Source organism: Penicillium odoratum (assembly GCF_028828045.1).
Source record: "Penicillium odoratum strain IBT 22623 chromosome Unknown utg000003l_segment0_segment0, whole genome shotgun sequence".
Classification (NCBI taxonomy): Eukaryota; Fungi; Ascomycota; class Eurotiomycetes; order Eurotiales; family Aspergillaceae; genus Penicillium; species Penicillium odoratum.
The window spans coordinates 1931076-1952202 of NW_026643145.1; the positions used below are offsets into that span (position 1 = coordinate 1931076).

Genomic DNA, 21127 nt, shown 5'->3' on the forward strand with positions numbered 1-21127 from the left:
GGTTGGGATTCCATTTACTTTTCAACATTGTCCTGTATCACCAACGGTTTCTATCCTGTCTATTTTGCCGGCGCTTGGGGGATTTCTTACAATCAATCATATAAAGCAATCTTTAGAACACATTATTTCCGAATTCTTCTCATTCGTGTATCTCAGTAGACTACGTATCGATCGTGAAGCTAGAGCTAAGCTCTACGTCCGGACGAGTCCTAATTCGACGAAACCAACTGCACCTACGCCCAAGGAAATAACAGAGATACATGCCGGATCGGCTACATACCGCACGGCAAAGACCCTCTTGCTCATAGATCCTCCTCTTCCTCTGACATAGAGGCTGTGCGTCAAAACATAAAAAACGAAATGAGTATCAATAGACCCTGAAACAGGTAGCTGCAAGCGTCACCTGTATCGCGTCCAATAAAAAAACGGACAAAATGGGTATTGTGATCCAAAGACAGATCCTCTAAGAAGAGTGGGCTCAGATGAAGCATAGGTCACTTATTGCGCCTTGCTGGTAAGCTCGGAAATATCATCTTTTTCCAAACCAAACAGGTAGAGAATATCGACCAAGCTCTCTCCGTTAATACGGGTTGGTGCCTCGAGCTGGACCTTGGACTTGGCGCGCCAGGCGACACCAAGGCCAGCTTCGTGGAGCATGAGAAGATCATTAGCACCATCTCCGACAGCCAGTGTCTGCGAAATGGGAATGTTGTTCTCGGCAGCGATAGATTTGAGAAGAGTGCGCTTCTGGGCAGCGTCGATGATAGGCTTCGACTCGACCAGTCTGCCGGTCAGAGTCTGGGTTTCGGTGTCAATTTCAAGCTAGATATTCGATTAGTTTTAAGATGCCCATTGGTAAGGTGGAATTTTTGAGGTGTCTTTACATGGTTGGCGACCGCATAGTCGAGTCCAAGCTCTCCGGCCAACCACTCTGCAAGAGGCTGGAAACCACCGCTAAGAACAGCCATCTTGTATCCCATCATCTTCAATGCGGCAGTGAGCTCGCGGGCACCCTTTGCGATGGTGATGACGGACTTGAGCTTTTCGAAGACATCAGCAGGGACGCCCTTGAGGAGGCCGACACGCTCCTTAAGCGATGCCGCAAAGTCCAGTTCGCCGTTCATCGCGCGCTCAGTAATTTCCTATACACAGTTAGTTTATGAATGGCTTGGCAATGAGGAAACAACCAGAAAACGTACAGAAACCTGCTTCTCTACTCCAATGAACTTGGCAATCTCATCGATCACCTCGTTCTCAATAAGGGTGCTGTCCATGTCGAACACAGCCAAGCGCTTGTGTCGGCGGAAGACGCTTTCTTGCTGCAAAACAACCTCGACATTCCACTCGCGCTCAAAGCGCCAGATACTCTCGTGCTTGCGTAGGTCCGCAAAAGAGAGGTACTCCGGGTCCGGAGGAGGAGAGAATGTGACCTCGACAACGCGGGGATGGGCGCTCCGGTCCAGACAGCGGTGTGAAGTGTTCATACGCTGGTATGGTGTAGGCAGTGACTCGAGCGTCTGCAGGAAGTTGGTCAAGCACAGCTGCGAGACGTAGGGTCCATAGATGTGATCCAGCGGCTCCGGTTCCGGAGCAGGCGGTTCGCGAGGAAACTTGTCCATGTCTTCTGTGGGAGCTGAACCTTCAGGAACCTGTGGTGAAGGCAGTCTCTTGCCTGGAGCCGGGTTGGGCGAGGCATCGGGGTGGTAGTGGGGGTGAACGGGGTTGGAGGATTTGTAGAAGATGGTTGCGACAATGCGCGGGGTACCGGTTTCGAGGGGGTGAGTCTGGTGGTTGAAGATGCTGTGAGTTACACCGCTGTCGTGGACTCGTTCGGGGTCTGGGTTGATTGGGTTGATCGAGAGGCTCTCGCTAAGTTGGGTGCCCAGGACCTCGCCGATGTTCTGGTTGATGGAAAGCGGGGGCTTATATTGCTGATGGTCCTGTAGGAACGAGGCGCTGCGCATTTGACCTAGCGAAGGCCGCTGGCGGGAGGAGGTGTGGTCAGCCATAGCCTTTCACTGAAGCGTTTAAATAGGAAGTTAGACTGGATAGAACTGAGTTTGGATCAACGTTTAAGTTTCCAAAAAAACATTGTCGATCTTGGGCCCGTCACGTGTCCAGTTGGTGGGGTTCTGCCCTGGCTTGCGTCATCCCTAATCAAAGTAAAGATGATAATCAAAGAAGTACTTTTCAGAGATTCAAGATGATTATTGGGCATCTGTTGAAAAATGTGACATTTGCTCAGGCAATTTAGCTTGTTTGAATCAAACACTTCGCATGAGTGTGGGTGTGTGACAGTGGATGGAAATTCCTTGTCGGTCGCAATAAATCAGTACTGGGTACAAGTAGAAAACTTGGTTATGTGATTTGGGCACTGGGGCATCAAATAATGATTTCCAAGGTTGTACAAGATTTTCTTTAGCAGGAAGTCGTCTAAGAAATGACTAACGATTTACCTTAGGCGGGTATCAAGTCATGTGTACTACAAAGTGCTTACTTGGGCTATTTACCAGTAAAATCATTCTTCTTTCTTTGGAAGAGAACCAGACTCCATAATTAGTAAAAGGCTGCCAAATGTGATAGTGACATAAATTTGCAAGACCGTGGTTGCTCAATAACTTGCAACGGGATTAAACTTAGGGTTGGTGGGCTGCACGTGAGATCCTTTCCAACGACACTTGGATAATTTTTCCACAAAAATAAGATTTCAAAAAGAATTAATGTTCAGAAATACTTGAAATTCATGGGTTGAAGAAATAAATGTTCATTGAAGACACAGATTATACTTTTGTCTCTATTTCTGCGGGAAATCATTATCATGTCTCGGCGATCCCAGTGAGGGCCGTGAGCGGAAACCAAACTCCCTATATACAATGGTGGGGAGTAGGCTGTTTTTGTCTAACAGGAAGAATATCATGAATGTGCGTCGGTCTTTGAAGAGCCGATTCGCACCGCTAGAACGGGGATAAAAAAAAATTAAAAAAAAAGGGCTGGGGAGGTATCATTAAAACGCCAAGGGTATGCGATGGAGTGTGCGGAGCACAAAAAAGAAGTGACAGGATCATTGCGCAGTAGCAGAAAGCTGGGACTGCAATGCGGATGTCAAAGCTTCTTCTTGGCGCTTGCGCTCCATCTCCATCAGGTACATGGCGTACTTAGAGCGGGGGTTGTGGATACCGCACTCGGTCTTCTGCTGACCCTTCCAACGGCCAGAGCGCTCGTCCTCGTTTTCGGCAACGGGCTGTGTGGAGTGCCAGTCACCGACACTCTTGTAACCGCGATCGAGGAGCTCGTTGTAAGGAACGTTGTTGTCTCGAGCGTACTGCTTGACTTGGTCGAAGGACCAGTTGGCCATGGGGTTGATCTTGATAAGGCCAGCCTCGTCAACTTCAATGACATCGAGGTCACCACGCTTGCCACCCTGGCTGCGGCGGCGGCCAGTGAGCACGGCATGGACATTCAATTCGCGGTAGGCACGCTGGGCAGGCTCAACCTTGGCAACCCAATCGTAGAGCTGATCATCAGTCTCCCACAGACGGGCACCATACTTGGATTCAAACTCGCTGGCAGTCTCGGCACCGGCAGGCTTGTAAACGTGCACGGTGTTCAATGGGTAACGCTTACGGACCCGGTCGACCAGGTTAAGGGTCTCGGAAAAGTGGTGCAGGGTGTCGAGGAAGATAAGATCCACCATCTGGGGGCGGGGAACTTCCAGCTTGGACAACATGTCCAGAGTAACCAGGCCAGTGAGGCCAAAGGCCGTGGTCTGGAAGAGATGGGGGAGCGATGTAATGCACCATCTCAAGATGTCTATGAGGAATTAAGAGTTAGAAACCATACATGGCAAATTTCACTATAGCGGGGTTTCTGGACTGATAGCATACCTTGAGGCTCGAGGAACTGCAACTGGCGGTTCAAGAACTGGAGATGAGGCTTGGTGAAGACGATCTCGGGGGTGTATTCTTCACTAGAGCCACCACTGACATAGCCAGACTCGGTGTTATTGTCTCGAGAGTCAAAACCCTCGCCATCGGAGGGGTAGTGGACAGGCATCTTGGCCGGCATTTTAAAGGTGCACAAAGAGTAATGTGTAGAGGAGATAGAAGTATGAACGCCTTAGGGTATAAGGTGTTCAACTGTACACAAGAGAATTGAATGCACCGAAAATGGATCTGGGGATGATAATAGGAAGAGGAAGCAAGGCCCGACACAGAATAATATAGGCTGTAAAGGCAATGATGTGATTTTTCAGCATGCCTGGCATACTTCCGACTTCCCTAGCCGCCATTTGATTTGAGCACGACATCGGGGTTGACAGTGGGTCCTTGAAAATTCGATGGCGTGCTTGTTGGTGCCTGAGTGCCTGAAATTGCGTGATTGCGTGCTTGCATTCTCAGCATCTTTGGTCTTTCTGGTCCTCCGTACCCACTAAAACCTGGAAGCCTAAGCTCGGTTTTAACCCGATTTCACCCCATTATGCTTTTAATAAGCAGGTAGCAGCGTCGAATTCGGTTAGAGGAACGTCTAGCGCTGAGAAATCATTCCCGCGCAGCTCGGAAGCTCGTGGAAAGCTCTCAATATCCGGTTCTTCCCAGATCCGGGGCTGATTAATCCACCTTGCCAGCCCCATTTTTCAGGGTCTAGTATAATTGCCTAATAATGATGTTAGTAGTCTTCGAGAAGCTTGATGGAACTGCATTATTACTTGTTCCGTGCAAAGCACATAATGATCTGCGATGGTGTCATCGTGGAGTGCAGCCGTGGCGGGTCTTGAAATGTTCTCACCTCGAATGGCGTGGGATGCGTGTTGCCATTCTGCCAGGCGGCAAGTCGTGTGATCAAATATAGATAGAAATCATGCAATTGACAATAGCTATTATAAGATTATTGTTTACATAATGAAAGCCCGCTTGGCCAAGGGGTAAGGCGTTGCACTTGTAATGCAAAGATCACTAGTTCAAATCTGGTAGTGGGCATTTCTTTTTGTCGTCCCCACAGGACGTCAATAAACACCACCACCACAACATTATTGTTAAAGTTGATGTTCCTGCTAGACTTGAAGAAGATAAGCTGTCTTCTTGTGCGCAAGATTTCGAGCTCATAATAATTCAAACAATTTCAATTCATGTTTATCGTTTCATTAATCAATTCATTTATCTCCGGACACCTAGACTGGGCAACATGAAATGGTATCGTCGGCCTAATAGCTCAGGGCAATGCCTTCTATTATCATCCCCTATCCATGCACATAGCACATTTAAAGCTTCAATACGCAAGTGAACTAAACTATCGAATACATGGTCAGGAATGTAACACGTTTGATCAATGAGAAACAGCCATTTATAATGATATGGCAGCGAATATACTGATCTCGATTAGGAAAGTGGTAAAAGAATTATGCAGTTCAGGGCAGTCAGGGTCATATTCAGGGTGACCCTGACAAAAGTTTGTGACCCTGAGGATCGGTCCGGGTCGTGGCGTGGTCTATTGGCGGGCAAGGCCACAGATTTGTCAGTATAAATATTGGCAAGGCAAGACAATTATGAAGATCAGGTGAAAGTAATTTTTATGTGTGTTAGAAATAACATCACATAAATAATAGAAAAAAAAATCTATTTTCTATAAAAATACTGAAGCACAAGTGAAAAGTAATTGAAGAGTAATTGGTTGCCATTTCCACCTGGGCACACAGAGCTATTTAAGCACTCAGAACTAACAGAAACAGCAAGATAACAATAATTCAATCCAGTTCCATATGGATACGCCTTGATAATCAGAACTGAGTCGATTCGTCTAAATTACCACTACTTCATATTTAAAGCCTCTCGTGTATATTCATACATCAAAGAGGCGATATCCATTGCCAGACAGGATCAGAGTTCGTGCGGGGTAGTGACATGGGTACAGGAAACAGGATCTGGGCCAATTTTCATGTTGTAAATAGAAACGGCAAAGTAGACAAAGTATGCATGTTAGTATACATCGCTGACAAACAGATCAAGTAGATCAAAATAGGCAAACTATTAAAAAAAAAGTAAGTAGATGTGATGATGAGAATGTTTAGCCAAAACATAAAAATGAAAAATCAGGGCATATCAAGCCAAGAATGATCAGGTATTCAGGCACATATATAATCTGACAGTGGCTTATCTTCTATCTTGACCAGAATGTGACCAGTTCGTCAAAGTCTTCCTCTTGCAGGTCCTTGCCGTCTCTCTCCACCCCCGTGATCTTGTGTCTTATGAATGCCGCCTTCTGCAACAACTTTGTTGCCTCATCCTCCTGCCCAGCTTCCGAAAGCACCTTAGCCTTTAGGTATGAAGTTCGCGCTATCTCCCGAGCATATGTTTCTGAGTCGACGCTCCAATTCTTGAGGGCCTGGTCGATGAATACGATTGCATCTTCAAAAAACCCGTTGCGAAGGCAATGCTGTGCCATTTTATGGCACACATCTGCAGTTCGATGATGGCGGTTGCGGATGGTTGACTGGTACTGCTGAAGGGCCCGTCGATGGAAATCTTCACTCTCCTTGATTCGGCCCTGAGAGAACCGCACGTTTCCAAGTGCGTGCAGGAAGCGACCGGTCCTGCCAGTAAGAATTGGAGCTTTAGCTAAGCGGGAAACAAAAAGCAGAGTAAAAGTAGAGCAGATCCCTTACCTGAAACAATGGTTGTCCATGACTCCATAAATTTCTTCTCGATCTGCGAGGCCCATCTCTAGCACTTCAGACGCCCGTGCCAAGTCTCCCTGGAGCCATTGCGTTGTCCCAAGATTTACAAGGGCCAGCGAACGCTTATCTTTGGTATAGTCCGGGATTTTTTCGTACTCCCGTGCAGACGTCGCAAAACATTCTTCGCCCTTGGTCCATTCGCCAGCCATCATCCATGAGATACCCATCTGGTTATAGGCGCTAGCGAGTTTTTCATCCACCGCTCCTAATTTCTCTGCGATACCCAAGCGTATCTCCAGCACTTTCTTATTATGGTCCATGCTGCTGGCTGCATCGTTTGTCCCGCTGGCGACTGCTCCAAGTGTGTGCCGGATGTCGGATTCTAAGTCCTGGTGATCGATGTCTTTGCTGCGATTGCAGAGGTCTAGGGCCAGCTCCAATAATGGTTTTATGATAGGCGATTCGCCGCGTTCGTGTTGGTACCTTCATATGGGTCAGCAATTCGCGCGAAACGTTGTCCAGATAAGGCATCATAAGGACAAAGGTCACCCACCATCCAGCGCGGTTGAGAAGTCCAGCAAATTCAAAGTCGCCGTCAACATATTCGCCATGCTTGAAGTGTTTTCTATAGGCATCTTCCAGACTGATTACATGCGGATAGAGTGCTTTGGATGTCTCCCATAGCTTGACATCGTGGCCCTCGACTTCTCCAATCGGCCAGGCAGCTGCAACCATGGTGACAGCGTTCAAAAATACCCTTCGTTGTCGCTCAGGCTCGATTCGAAGACGCACAACGTCTCGCGTAACACGATGCATCCAATACTCAGCCGTGTCCTGATTGTGACGAAATATGGAGGACCCAATCAGTTGCTTCCGAGCATTGTAAAAAGCAACCTGTTTCTTAGGATACGAGGGCATATCCACATCAGTAGCATGGTTCATCAAGATCTTCTCTTGAATACTGTCTGGGTCCAAAAACGATGAGATTTCCAGAATTGCCTGTGCAGCAGCTGACAGCTTCTCCAAGACTGTTGACACGTTGCCACGAGCCGGCTCCCGGGACGGTTGAACCTCCATCTCGTTGATATCTCCAGCGTCATAAAGTCTCATAAACTCAGGATAGCTTAGAAAGTCGAGCCTAATTATGCCAGCCATCTGAGCTAGCGCAAGTGGCAGCCCACCTAGTCGGTCACCAACCTGTCTTGCTTCTTCAAGCCGGCCCTGAATCCCTGAAAACTTTTGAACAAACAGCCCAGAATCTTCTTGATTGAACGTCTGGACATCGATACAGATTGCATGTTGCGAGAAGCTTGTCCTCGAGAGGGGGCTGCGGCTAGTGATCAAGACTGCTCCGCTATTAGCGATGTCACTATATGGCGCCAGGATGTCAGGTTCGTCGGCGTTGTCGAACACAACCAGCCATGAGGCTCGCACTTGGTTGCCTGTACCACGGTCTTTCTTAGACGGGTTGCAAAGCCACTCAATTGCGAGACCTTTATTGGTGACCTTGTCATCTGGCTCTTTGGGGTCCTGGATTTCTAATTCGATAGCGATCTGGGCAAGGTCCGATTCAAGTTTGGACACATCATCGGCTCGGATCCAGAAAACAGCATCGAAGTCGTTTTTGCGAGCGAAAGCGTATTCGATGGCGATTTCTGTCTTCCCCAGACCAGGCATGCCGCATAATATTCCCACGCGTATTTGGTCGGGTTGCGAAGATGTCAGCGGGTCATTTGGAGGGAGAAGGCAGTCATCAAGTTTGCTTAGAACATCTTGTCTTCCGTAGAAGTCCTTGTTCCTCACGTATGTGTCCATCATGAAACAAGGTATCTGGGGGTCACGTCGTTCCACAGAAAAGTTCTCCAGGAGAGCCTCGAGAGATTTTTGTTCCGGGCTTGACTCAGTATTACTGTAAGAGGGCGTGCTAGGCTGTGGCCCACTGGAGGCTTTAGCAGCCTGTTGCGTGACAGCTGATGCGGAATGTCAGTGATGGATGATCTATGGTATCTATGTAACTCACATTGATGGGGCTGGTTCAGCAATAAGTTCTTGCTCATCAATTCCACCCTCAAACTCTCCACATCTTGAGCTCCGTCTATATTGGTTCAGTAAGCCGGATCGACGATGCCACGAACGAAAATTTCGTACCATAGAGATGAATGACTGACTCCAACCAGCGCCGTATCTGCAATATTGAAGCGCCGTGTTCCTCACGCATAAAGGGAAGTTGAAGATGGTCAAGCGGCACGCCGAGTCTGTCTTCTGTAGATATCTTAATCGAACAGAAAGGCTCGTCAACGACCTAGGAGGCGTGGGGTTAGCTCGCATCGAAGAATTTAACATGAGGTAAACTTGGCTTCGAACCATTAACTTCCTCGTCCTAGATCTCAAGGTTCTGATGCCTTTTATGGGAGTATTTCTTTCCTCAAAGATCGATAATATGTTCAAACGTAAATTCGCCAGATTGAAACGATCCGCGATGTCGAGAATCAACTTGAAATCTTTTTTAAGTCGTCCGAGGGACCTATTACTTAATACCGTGCCATTGTTGAAATCGAGCTTGAGAATGCGGGTGAATCGATCACTAAGTTCCTCTTCGCTCACTCCTTCGAGGCGGTGCGGAGTACCAATGAACATAATGCCAGCCACGGTTTTCAAGAGGTCAGAGTACTGGTCATTAGACGTGCCAGCGACACAGAGTGCCTTTTTGATATGAGCATATTGTACCCTTCCTTGCTATTGACTTAGAATTGGGTCGTCGCACCTCTTTCGCGATGGCACCGCCAAGGCCATGACATATAAACAGTAGAGGCTGCGATTTCTTTAAATTCTTAGTAAGTGGGCAAACAAAGGGAAGAGATGGCTACCTTCTGATGATTTACAAAAGTTTGAAGCTTTTCAAGAAACTCGGCTCCCTCGTCCAGGAGATGCTGCCAGGAGAAGTGGTCGTTCAGAGACGCATCATAATTGTACGAGTGAATGGTAACCCCAATGTTCAGTTGTGCGAAGACATTGATCCAAGGCTGATTGCAGAGGGACCAGGAATCACAAGGAGGGGTCCCTATGCCCGGCACGAGAATAATGCTTAGATAATGAGATACTGTACGGCATGCAGTTCGGGGGGATGGGAGGCGTACTGGATGTTCTGGGTGCCCTCCTTTACGACTTTAAGCTTCCGCAAGGAGCTTGGCTGAGATGACGATGAGCTTCGAGCCCGATGCATATTTATCACCTGACCTGTTCTGTATATGCCGTCAATTTAGGTTGGGTGTAGCACGAATAGCATGTAGGCGAGGAATGGGTGATACCGGCGGTGATCGAAGTTCACGTCTCTCAAGGTCAAGGATAGGAAACAGCGACCTGATAGTAGGAACAATAGAGCCTCATGGTGCCAACACACCACTCCAAATTGTGCTACAGAAAGGGTTTGATAAGGCAAGTTCGCTCATCTTGAAAAATCCAGTTGGTGCACACCCTTGCCCCTACATAACACGGCTTAGGTAGGAATATTTCTCCCAAAGTGAAAGCCAAACCTGCATAAAACCAATCAGATATACTCGTGGTATTCGTTCCAGGAGGCACGGATCTTCGGTCTCTCCGGAGGGTGTCATGCGGATCAAATCGTTTAGCGAGATAATTTAAATGTTGCCTAAGAATCCATGCAAAATTGAATTTTGGACAATCGTAGTTACATTCGGAAGATCTAACTAATAGAAGTGTTTTATTATACATATCTCATACTGGTAATCGATCAAGCAGGCCAACAGATAGTAGCCCAGCCTGTCCAGGTGATCATGAAGCGTGCCGCAGGGGGCGTGGGACACGTCACCTAGTCGGTGCTCCCGCATGGCCACTAAGCCAATTTGAGCATGTCCAGCGGATACCGCGGGTCCAAGCTCCCCAGTTTGGGTCACACTGCTAACAATAATTTCTGAAAGTCTGACGTGATGTAATTAATTCAATACTAACACTACACGTGAGCACACCTAATGGATGAGAACGCGGTTTCTGTTCTATTATAGAGGAATATCCATATCAGATCGAACATTGTTCGATGACTTCTGTACAACCTCAATCGGTCATATTAAATTGATTCCGTTTCAGACCTGTGTTCGAATTCAATATTGAAAATAAACAGAAGTTCAAATAGTAGATGCTGTGTATGTATACCCAAAGTAGATAAGGCTGAAAGAGGCGGTGTACCGTGGTGTAGAAGGAAAGGGGTTCAAATAATACTTCAGTCGCCCTCATATACCCAGACACGTCACTCTAGAGCACGAAAAATCAAGAGAACTCATTGCTCAGAGCACCCGTGAAATAGGACGCCACTTTGAGCCGTTTGACTTGGTGGCTCAGGAACATGTACGTGCAAAGAAGGCGTTCGCGCTTTTGGACTCCCGCGATGTCTAACGCGACACAGCCTTTCGATTTCGAGGAATTGCCCACGTTTTGTCAACAATCGCTACCGCACCTTCAAGGATAGAAAGAAAAACCTGAACAATGGAAACAGGAGCACAGAAATTAGAGCAGCCCTGGAAGTCTGTTAGCGACAGCTTCGGTCAAAGTAGGGCTAGCGACAAGGATATCTTCTATGGTGCCGCTATTGGGGAGAAGATGACAAACCCGGGTTCTGCCGGGGAGGTCAACGTTACAATCCTGTATGATACAGGTGATTATGACAATGAGTAAGTCCTTACGAATGAATAAATGGTGTGGTTACTAATTCGCAGAGCAAGGAATATGAAGTGTCTCCGCCATGATCTGCCCGTTCAAGACGTGTCTAATACGACCCGCAATTGACAAAGCAGGCTTGTGTGTACCAGAAATCAAAAATGCGAAAAATTGAAACCCCTCTATATTTTTGAAAGCGTATATTTCGGGAAAAAAAATACAGGACCTGGTCACATTACATTTGAAAACATTGCACTCTTGCATAGCTAGTCAGCCGTTATTAATTTTGGATTTTTACAAATATGTATACATATAGTTCAAGTGCAGTCACTGTAGCCAACCGTAGCCCATATTATTACGTTTCATCCCATTAATGGCAGTTTATCTTAAAGCTACTTTGATGCCAAGTCCGAGCGTGTGATATAAGGACCATAATCATAATTTATACTGGCTGGATGCGGAAATGTAAAATGCCAAGCTCTGTCATTCTTCCAGGCAGACTATATAGCTTCTTGTTGGAAAAGAAGAGATTACAAATTGCCGCCAGTAGGTTCCGATAAGGCGGAGCCATCATGATGTGAAGACGAGGGCCCGCACCTCAATACTATGTCTTGGTTGGACTTTTTCTGGGGCGCTAGGATGAAAGAAAGAAGAATGTGGAACACCTAGGAAAATGTCAGCGCACATTTGAGTGACCGTGTAAGGCTGGTCTACTGACAAGGACGCCCCTTGCTGTCTCCTTGGAGAAACACCCATGCTTCGGTGGGCATTTGGTCACTGGCATAGTACCATTGATGTTTTGGGTAGTATTCTAGCAAAAGATTTTCTGTTTGAAAGTCCTGGAACACAACATCTCCGGCGTGAAGAGCGTGTGGACTGAGGCTGGATGCGTCACAGAGTGCCAAAGGCCAATCTTGAACAGGTCCGCGAATTGGTGCCCAAACACTGTGACCAACATTAGTTGTGGCCAAGCTATTCACGTTAAGCAGAGAAACAAACTTTATGAACTGATAGTGCTCTCCAGGGAGCTGATGGATTCCGTTCTTGTGATTCAGGCGACGGGCAAGAATGCTTGCCCATTCATTCGTCATATCTTCGACGAAACTTTAGCACGCGGAAGCCGGAACCTTTAGAGGAATCATTTACAAACCAATGTGTGCTGCAGTTGTGGGTTGATGGTCTTCATACGTAGTATCTGTTGCTATTGGAAAGCTGTTGGCCCGTTTCCGAACCTGCTTCATTAGTTTCAAGCGGAGAGGCAGAACATCGAGGCGAACGAACAAGAAACTCAAAAATTTGTATCCTGGATGGATTGAGCATAGATTTCAGGAGCCTGCAAACATTTGGCAAATATGTTTGAACAACCTTATCTTCGTCGTCGAAATCCTCGTAAGACATGCCGGAGTCAAACGATTCTAGGGAAAATCCAGTTGTGCTCAGAGAAAAATCTTTTTCGCGACCCCGAATATCCTCGATCCTTTGAGGTTTGATTTCGGTCTTTATATTTGACCATGGGAAGCCAGACGGTGGAACAAACTTCATCCTGTAAGGTTTCTGTTTATCATACAAGACGTCCCTCGCGAGGAAGTCTATGTTGCCTACAACAGCCATCGTGAGCACCGTCACTAAATGAGAGCTGTCGCAAAGGGTTGTGATATCAGATGAAGGAAGAGAAATGACCAGAGAAGACAGTAGAGAGAGTTAAACCTACTTGAAACAGTCTGGCTACCATATCACGTGCTAATTGTGATTAACACCCCTGTTGCGTACGGAGAAACTGTCTGGTACCGTACCGGAATAGAAATTAATTCAGAAGGTGACTACATAGGTCTATGGGAAATAAGTCTGACCATACAGAACATACCGGAGATGGGGCTGGTTTAGAAATATTCGCATACTCAGCTGACCGCAAAAGATGCAGCCCAACATGCACGGTATTGATCCGTGAGCGAAGTTCTCGCGATTCATTGGAGCAACTCGATCTGGAATTTCTTCTATGAAATCATTCGTCGATCGCTATTGACAATAGAGTTCCTCTCTGGTGATGTGAAAGAGGGAAATCACGGCCCAAATCCAGTTCTGCTGCCCTGGCTTAGCGCCCCGGTAACCCCGCTCAAGTTTGTGTATGCCGTGGAATGTGTGATAACGGCCCAAATCTAGTCTTGCTGCCTTGGCTTGGCGCCCTAGTGAATCCCGCTCAAGTCTGTGCATATTGTGAGATGTGAAACGTGTCACTGCGCTTACGTTACGTGTTCATATTCGAATGTGAAAATGGATGGGATGCTAGACAAAAATGTTTGTTGCTCGGATTTGATCACCGCTTTCACTGCCAAATCTGCGACCAAGAAATCCGATCCTAACCGTGCTAATGGTGTCCCTAGGGCGAGTAATCTAGGCTGTCGCTTCCTCTATACATCCTCCCGGCACAACTCTTCCAAGCTCTCCCGGTGAACTTTTCTATCTCATCATGCTTGAACAGTGCCCAGGTAATAGCTCCTACGGCAAGAGATGCTACAGCCCATGACCAAAATGGCGGAGTGCTGCCAGGGTTGATCTCACGCACGTTCATACCAAACAATGAAGCCACAAAAGATAGAGGCACGAAGAAGACTGCTAATTTAGTGAGCTTTGTCACGCTTTGGGCTTCGACCACGGCCTTTTCGGACTCGCGGATAGTCGCACTGTGAGCTGTGATGGTCATCCCCTGTACACACTCGGCAGCTAGGGTTTCGGCGTATGTAAGTGCCGCGCGGTAATCTCCCAGAATCGACTCGACCTCCCGTGTAGGGGACGCCCTTACATCGCTATCTGGCATGTTTCCTGTTATGCTCCGGTCATATAGCGACTCGATGGCACCGATAGTTCCTTTGAGGTTTCGAATGTGGCGCCCAAGGACTTGCTGATGATAGAGCAGATTTGACAGAGTCGGATTGTTATTGCCAATTAGATGAGAATGATCGAGTTCCTCTCTAATCTTGGTGTCAAGAATATCTAGGATTGCCATTTCAGACGAAATTGCCAAGTTGAAGAACGGGCTCAAGGCGTATAAGGGATCGTGAACTGCACGTAGTAGATCGATATGTCCATTGTAGTCTGCTAAGACAAAATCATCTCTTGTTGACGGCTCGGTAGATTGGGGTTGGTTTCTGAGTGTTCTTCTTCTGCTGTTGGAGATCCCGGAATTGTGCAGCGGTTTTGGTAGATATTTCAGAAAAGGGTTTGTACGGCTGCTGCCACTCTGCCATGGCCACTTTAACTCCTCATCACCTAGCTGTCTCAAACCATCATGCCAGACAATGCCTAGCCGGCCTTTTGAAGCAGAAGGGATGTAGACCGAGATCGCTTGCTCTAATGAAGAGCAGTCCAAGTCGTGGATGGAGAACTCTCGAGCAAACGGATCGCCCGCGGTCATATCTGAAGAGTTCAAGAGAGCAAGGTTGCTCGTGTAGGTACTTATTTTCTTAAACGATTCTTTCCGCAGGGTATCTAATTCATTCTGATGTCTCGTTTGCATGTCTTGGTTCTGCACGTTAATTGTAGTGACTTGTAACGACAGCATGTCCGAGTGGCAAGATGGGAGTATTTGTATCGCGGTGGGCTTTGACAGTTTTTTTCCAGGTCTCGATGCAAACAGTAGATGTCTTCGAAAGAACTTGGGGTCAATATCGAACCTTGCTCCTAAAACATTCAACCATTTTGCACAAGGATAACCGCGCAAAAGGAGTAACGAAAAGGTGTCAGTGTTGGGTATGACTGTCTGACCAAGCTCCTCGAACTGCTCTATCGTCTCAAATCGGATCCGGGTTATCATGTTATTAGAAATTTTGTATAGCGAAACGAAGCAGCAAGTCGGTTCCACTGCCGGAAAAGGTGAGCTCAGCCGTGGTGGTCTGGGGGTATACGGCTGCGAAAGGAACTTTGCGAAGTCTCCAAAGTCGTCAACTGGGTATAGTGACTGCTTCGACTTTGTCTCTGCGTGAGAACCGACCTTTCTAGCATATTCCCGAGCGATGCCTGGGAAAGAAAAAAATATGGTTAGCGTTTTTCAGGCAGAAAGGGTCAATAGCGTACCTTCCTGTGTCTGAAGGGGGAAACTGTTTCTCATTTCTTCCTATTTCTTCACTTTCTTTGTTGTTCTCTCTTCGTGCCATGTAGATAGTTGTTAATGAAGGTGGTCGCGATATGAATAGACTAGGTGAGGATACATTCCTTGAGCGCAGAAATGGATCTCTTATAGATATGAGCGAGTCCAATTCTCATTCACGATCTAAGAGATAAAGGCAGAGTGGAGATCATGAACAAAAAAAAACAGCAGCTCTACTTTACCTCTAGTATCCGTGCGTATTAGTCACTCCACCACCAAGAGCACATGTTATTGTTCGACTCCACGTAAGCCTTGCCTCACCCGGGTGATTTCTCACTTGGGCCTCTGCTGAGCTGTTAAGCAACTCAGCCTCTTATTACATCTTACACAACACTGTCTTACGCTATATCTAATTTCTTTCAAGTGCCGTACTCCTGCTTTCCCACGACACCTCACAGGTGAAGAACCGCCATTGTTGTCTTAACCCAGTGGTGCTCCGCTGCTCCTGCCATTTTAGCCTAAGTAGCGAGAATGAGGGGTCGGGTCGAGCAGCATTAGCCGTATCTTCAGTAAAATAAGCGGGACGGTGCGTCGGGCTGGAACACAAAGCGCAGTTGTCGGTGGGGTGCATGGTGAAATAGAGAGGCGGCGATAAATGTAAGATAGAAGAGTTAAAGGCAGAAGATAGTTCGAAAGGACGAGGGTGAGGGCCACGTCTTTTTTGTCAAGGCTATTGAAGAGATAGGTTACGTGACGACGTATTAGAGGGTTAAACCGAGAGCGGAAAAGAACTCCCAGGTCTGCCGTTCACAACATCAATGTTAATATTGATGTTCCTGCTAGATCTTAAAGGTGAACTGTCTTTTCAAACAGTTGGAAGTTTTGGTCATCTCTATCATTTTACTATTTTATTTGACTTGTGTCCAGGTACCTGGACTGGGCAATATGAAATGAAATGCATCGTCGGCCTGATAGCCTAGGGACGATGCCTTCTATTATCATCCCATATCCATACATATTGAAATCCGTAATGTCCAATAGAACTAAATAGGTTACATGCTCAGAGAAGTAAAGACTTGGCTTTATGGGTCAAGATAAGTAGTGGACGGGCGATCTACCTCTTTACTAGTCGGAAATCTGGGGAATAGTATTTTTGCTGTAGTATGAATCACGGGCTAGAATACAGGATTTGACTTGATTCGCCAGAGAACGTCTCCAAATTAAGGCCCAAAACTATCTAAGGATGTTGTCCTGAATAGTAAGGCAGAAGTCAGCGCTCCTTCACTCCTGCCTCAATATTCAGGCTCACATTATAGACTCATCACAACTGACAAAACAAAAAGAACAGCATTGAAGACTATCAATCGACCAAACCCCCTGACAAGAATCACCACCTATGCTTATATCGAAATTAATACCTGGATATTCACCTGACGCCTCACTTGGGGTCATCTCAAACTGGAAAACAGATCATCCAACCAGAAATGGTTTCCCCTTATTCCCCTGGCTGTGCTCATTGCGGAAAAGAGGATGGAATCCGGTTATGTTCTGCCTGCAAAATGGTGCCATACTGCAGTGTTGATCACCAAAAAGCTGATCGCCCAGCCCACAAGCTCGCTTGCAGCAGGATTAAAAGATGCCGTGAAGATATGCAGGCCAAAGAAAAAGCCTTGCGCGATGCCCCAGAAGGGTACTTTACTCATAATGTTGGAGTATTCTGGAAAATTCACGAAACACGCCCTTACATGCAAGCTCGTGCTGCCTACACTTCCGCCCTGTCTAATGTTTTCCGCTACGAGACAATTGGGGCGCAACTTGATGTCCTAATGGGGGACCTGCAGCTTTGTCGAGGCGATAACATGGGATCCCGTGAGCTTATTCCCGGCTTGATGATCCGCCTGAACAAGGATCAAGAATGCTATGATTTCCTGAAATGGTGGGCAACAACGAATGAGAGCCGCATCTATGACTGGAGTGATATGAGCCTGCCATACCTTGATATCAAGGATGCCAATGTTCTTGAACCGGTCGATTCTTTCATTAAGAATTCTTTCGATCTTCCGCATCTGGTTATGGTGACTCTTCTCAAAATCAGGGTTCTTTGGATAATCATGGCCATGATTAAACCAGATACGCGGACCTACCTTGTCGAAATGACGGGAATGACGGGTTCGAACATCATCAACCATTCCTTCGTGGCCAATTGCCAGAATCCGTGGGACGAAAGTGTGAAAATCAAGGGTCAGATCCGCGAATTGTACGACGCTGTCAACAAGATTAACGCGCACTTCTGGCCGGCGCTTGTCGACCCTGGAGACAACCTTGATGTTGAAGCAAGATTGTTCATGATTGGAAGTAAAGAGCAGATGCAATCGACTTTACGGATAACCTGGGAAGCCTGGAGTGAGACTTTCGGCGCAATTGACGTCATTGAGCAGGCAGTCAAAGGCAAAAAGGCTCCCTTTTCTAAAGATAATTAGAAAGGGTGATCTATGATCGTGATGGTTGCAAAGTTTTGTTGAGAGAGGCTTTGTTAGATGGGGTGCGAGAACTACTGTCGAGAGCTGGATGCCAGTAGGCTAGGGGAACATTGGAAACGACTACGGCATACCTAAACTGGAACCAGAGCGATGTGGCCATATCTGTATTTAAACTCCCGAGAGCTATAGGGAACAAGACTATCTAGACAAAATCAAGTAACTAAGGTGATCACCTGTATTCTCAATCAAAAGCCTTGAACTGAGCTTCACTTCCAATTTCTTTTCTAGTATTTTCATGTTTCAAACCTTTGAATATTCATGTCGACTCCCCCCTCCCCTTCTGGCATCAGACTTAACTCCTTATCCTTCCAAATTTATTGCACTTCTCAATTTTACTTGCTTTTGTCAATCTACCTAGATATTTGTATGCAATCCCTTTCGGATATCGCGATACTACTAGTAGTACATCATACATCATGCACCCCTTGCCCGCCACTAACCTTCCCTCCTCAAAATCTGTCCATGAATTTTCAATCAAAATCCCCCGGGTTTCAATGTTGTGGGGAGATTCAAAAACATCTCACCACATGATTGATCGCGAGTTAATTCCCACAGGGACTTGCATCTGTATGTGACGGACGTAGATATTAGATGAAATTTAAGCTCGGATATGATGAATATTATACTCATATCTATGACTTCACAAATGCAGTACGAATAATATGAGGTATTTTATTCTTATATTTTATTTTTAGGGTAGTGGAACGGCTTGAATCCTCGTGATATGACTGCTGCTAGTATTTCGTAGCGGAAAATACCCGCAGGTGGGTATTCTCCGCAGTCTATAAACGACAATCTTGTTCCCGAATACATATATTCCACCCTTCGACAAAGACAATCCCCTCTTGAATATTTGGACTCGGAGTGACGATCCAAAAAAATCATTCTGTTTCTTACGCCAACCAACTCCCACCACTGCAAGATGTTATTCCCTTTACCACGCCGCATCCCAACAACAACCCGGCTCCTCAGATTCAATGGACTCAGACTAAAGTAAGTCCAAAAGAAAATCTTACATCCTACCCACCTAAAATTCAACAGAAGAAGTATCTCGACGGAGTCTCCCCATCATCGCCTCGCCACCCAACGCTTGCAACGACCGGTCTCCCCCCACCTCAGTGTGTACAAATGGGAATTTGTTTCATCGGCATCAGCAATTCACCGCATCACGGGTATTTTGCTCGCCGGAAGTCTATATGGGCTCGCAACATTCTACCTGCTTTCTCCGACTTTGGGCATCCGCTTCGACTCGGCGACTTTAGTGGAGGCATTCGGGGCGTTGCCGGCTACAGTGAAGACTGGTATCAAGTTCGCTATCACAACGCCTTTTACCTTTCATGCGTTTAACGGGTTGAAGCAATTGATATGGGATACGGGTTTTTTACTAGGCAAGAAGCAAAGCGGAAGGGCATCGTGGATGGTTTTGGTTTGTTCTATGAGTGCATCTCTGGGACTGGCTTTGTACAAACCTAACAAGGAAGAGGATATTTAATAAGTAGAGTGTGATTGTGGAATATACTTGAGTATAGAGACTTGCTTTGTTTTCAATGTCGCCTTAAAAGCTTATGTATCTGAGCCATTGAATCCTGTGCCACCTCGCCCGTCTCGAATAGTGGTTTTTGTAGCACAAGTCTTGCGAAGACACATAGATCAGGCGCGTGGTAGGTAATTCCTGCACGAAAAATCTCCTCCTGGTTTAATCGCAGTTTGAGCCTTTCCCACAAACTCATCCATCTGGATAGAGCTTTCTCAAGCTGGCTTGTGGCCTCGGACATGTTGCAAAGACTAGACCTCAGCCCGTAGATCATTGGTTGGAATGCTTGAGTTTTATTTCAGCATTGATGCGAGAAATTGGGGTGTGGGATGCTTACCGGAAACAACAACGAAAAGGGTGAATACGTTCAGATTGCTGTATTTTGGGTCCTCAAGCCCTGGCCAGTCATCAGATAAAAGCTCTTGTATGAACCTGTTCAATGGCGAAGGGCGTTGGTATTCCCTTTCGTTCTGTGCCCAGATCTCCCATGTAGCACTGTCTCCAAGATCAATACCTTTTTCCTCGGCTGGGAGATCGAATCCAAATTCGGTCACCGTGAATTGAGGAGGGGTATTTAAAAACATAATATTGTGGCAGTCTAGCATTGTTATAGAGGCCATCAATCTGTGTACCATTAGCACGGTGACATGGGCAAATGGCAAAGTTGAATTTACCTGATACAAGTCTCATTTTTCAAGAAATTTGCATGATTCAGTGGTACAGTAGGATCGTGCCATCGATTCCTAACTTGTGTCAAGGATGTCGCTCGAGCAACAGATACCAGAGCTGGGTACCGTTGTATCCGCACCCGACGCCGAGCATCTGCCTTGGGACTAGCCAATTGAATAAGGATGATAAGAACTGCTGCTTGGATACTTTCAATCTCAGTTTGATTCAAACTGTCACTGGTTCGGGGTTGCTGGTTGTACACAAGTTGAAGAAAAGTGGGATTTTCAAAAACCGCATATTCCGCCATATCGAGGCGCCTTGTAGCCTGTGACTTTGCACCCTCTGATGGCCCAAAATTTGCTCCCAAGAGAAATATTGTGAGCAGTAGGTGTGCCGATGTGGTTTCCAGATTGAATAAGGATTTCAGGACGATTCGAGATCGAGGACGAACCGTATGTTCAAAATAGGCATCGATAAACTCACCAACAGTTTCCTCGTTGAAGAAACCGCGCTCGAGGTCTATATCAAATGGCCCCCATATATTTTCATGCGAAGAATATACCTCAGACAAACAGTCGATCATTTTTTCAGCTGCCAACTGTCGCTGCTCTGGATCGTCGAGTCCTCCTGGCACTGGGGAGGCTCGAGATTTCTTCTCGAAAGGGACCGACCCAAAGAAAAGCGCCCAAGAATGTTCAAAGAAGAGATCACTTCGTTCTTTTTCAATCTCGAGGCTCGGAAGCGTTGAGTCCAGCTCTTGGTTATTGGATTCTGTGGTCGACAACAAAGACAGGGCATGATTGACATCCCCAGGATTTCGATTACCCGGCGCAGAGTAGTTCAGCAGAAACGGAACCGACAATTGGCAAGATCGCAATCGCCCTTGATCTGATATAGCGCTCGCATGTCTGTGCTGGCTTCTAGTTGACACCCGAGTGGGTAGAGGTCCGAGTGGCTGC

The 21127-nt window shown here is 46.7% G+C and overlaps 8 protein-coding genes across 8 annotated transcripts; 3 read left to right on the top strand and 5 right to left on the bottom strand.

Moving 5' to 3' along the window:
- Positions 1–498: 498 nt before the first annotated feature.
- Positions 499–2009, bottom strand: N7520_003983 (phosphoserine phosphatase SerB; the record flags this gene model as incomplete). The annotated part of the gene is made up of 3 exons (XM_057137918.1): positions 499–822; positions 885–1142; positions 1200–2009. The coding sequence occupies 3 exons, from the start codon at positions 2007–2009 to the stop codon at positions 499–501; spliced, it is 1392 nt and encodes a 463-aa protein (XP_056998383.1).
- Positions 2010–3061: 1052 nt separating this feature from the next.
- met16 (phosphoadenylyl-sulfate reductase (thioredoxin)) lies at positions 3062–4065 on the bottom strand (the record flags this gene model as incomplete). Its single annotated transcript, XM_057137919.1, has 2 exons — positions 3062–3810; positions 3885–4065. The coding sequence occupies 2 exons, from the start codon at positions 4063–4065 to the stop codon at positions 3062–3064; spliced, it is 930 nt and encodes a 309-aa protein (XP_056998384.1).
- A 2088-nt stretch (positions 4066–6153) lies between these two features.
- Positions 6154–9307, bottom strand: N7520_003985 (uncharacterized protein; the record flags this gene model as incomplete). Its single annotated transcript, XM_057137920.1, has 6 exons — positions 6154–6586; positions 6659–7153; positions 7224–8640; positions 8691–8765; positions 8819–8972; positions 9209–9307. The coding sequence occupies 6 exons, from the start codon at positions 9305–9307 to the stop codon at positions 6154–6156; spliced, it is 2673 nt and encodes an 890-aa protein (XP_056998385.1).
- A 1863-nt stretch (positions 9308–11170) lies between these two features.
- N7520_003986 (uncharacterized protein) lies at positions 11171–12474 on the top strand (the record flags this gene model as incomplete). Its single annotated transcript, XM_057137921.1, has 2 exons — positions 11171–11355; positions 12264–12474. The coding sequence occupies 2 exons, from the start codon at positions 11171–11173 to the stop codon at positions 12472–12474; spliced, it is 396 nt and encodes a 131-aa protein (XP_056998386.1).
- A 1244-nt stretch (positions 12475–13718) lies between these two features.
- Positions 13719–14900, bottom strand: N7520_003987 (uncharacterized protein; the record flags this gene model as incomplete). The annotated part of the gene is made up of 1 exon (XM_057137922.1): positions 13719–14900. The coding sequence occupies one exon, from the start codon at positions 14898–14900 to the stop codon at positions 13719–13721; it is 1182 nt and encodes a 393-aa protein (XP_056998387.1).
- Positions 14901–16984: 2084 nt separating this feature from the next.
- Positions 16985–17905, top strand: N7520_003988 (zinc finger MYND domain-containing protein; the record flags this gene model as incomplete). Its single annotated transcript, XM_057137923.1, has 1 exon — positions 16985–17905. The coding sequence occupies one exon, from the start codon at positions 16985–16987 to the stop codon at positions 17903–17905; it is 921 nt and encodes a 306-aa protein (XP_056998388.1).
- Positions 17906–18887: 982 nt separating this feature from the next.
- On the top strand, positions 18888–19457 carry N7520_003989 (succinate:quinone oxidoreductase subunit C; the record flags this gene model as incomplete). The annotated part of the gene is made up of 2 exons (XM_057137924.1): positions 18888–18958; positions 19007–19457. 2 exons carry the CDS (start codon positions 18888–18890, stop codon positions 19455–19457), a joined length of 522 nt encoding a protein of 173 aa, XP_056998389.1.
- A 335-nt stretch (positions 19458–19792) lies between these two features.
- N7520_003990 (fungal specific transcription factor domain-containing protein) lies at positions 19793–20751 on the bottom strand (the record flags this gene model as incomplete). Its single annotated transcript, XM_057137925.1, has 2 exons — positions 19793–20123; positions 20174–20751. 2 exons carry the CDS (start codon positions 20749–20751, stop codon positions 19793–19795), a joined length of 909 nt encoding a protein of 302 aa, XP_056998390.1.
- Between the last annotated feature and the right edge of the window lie 376 nt (positions 20752–21127).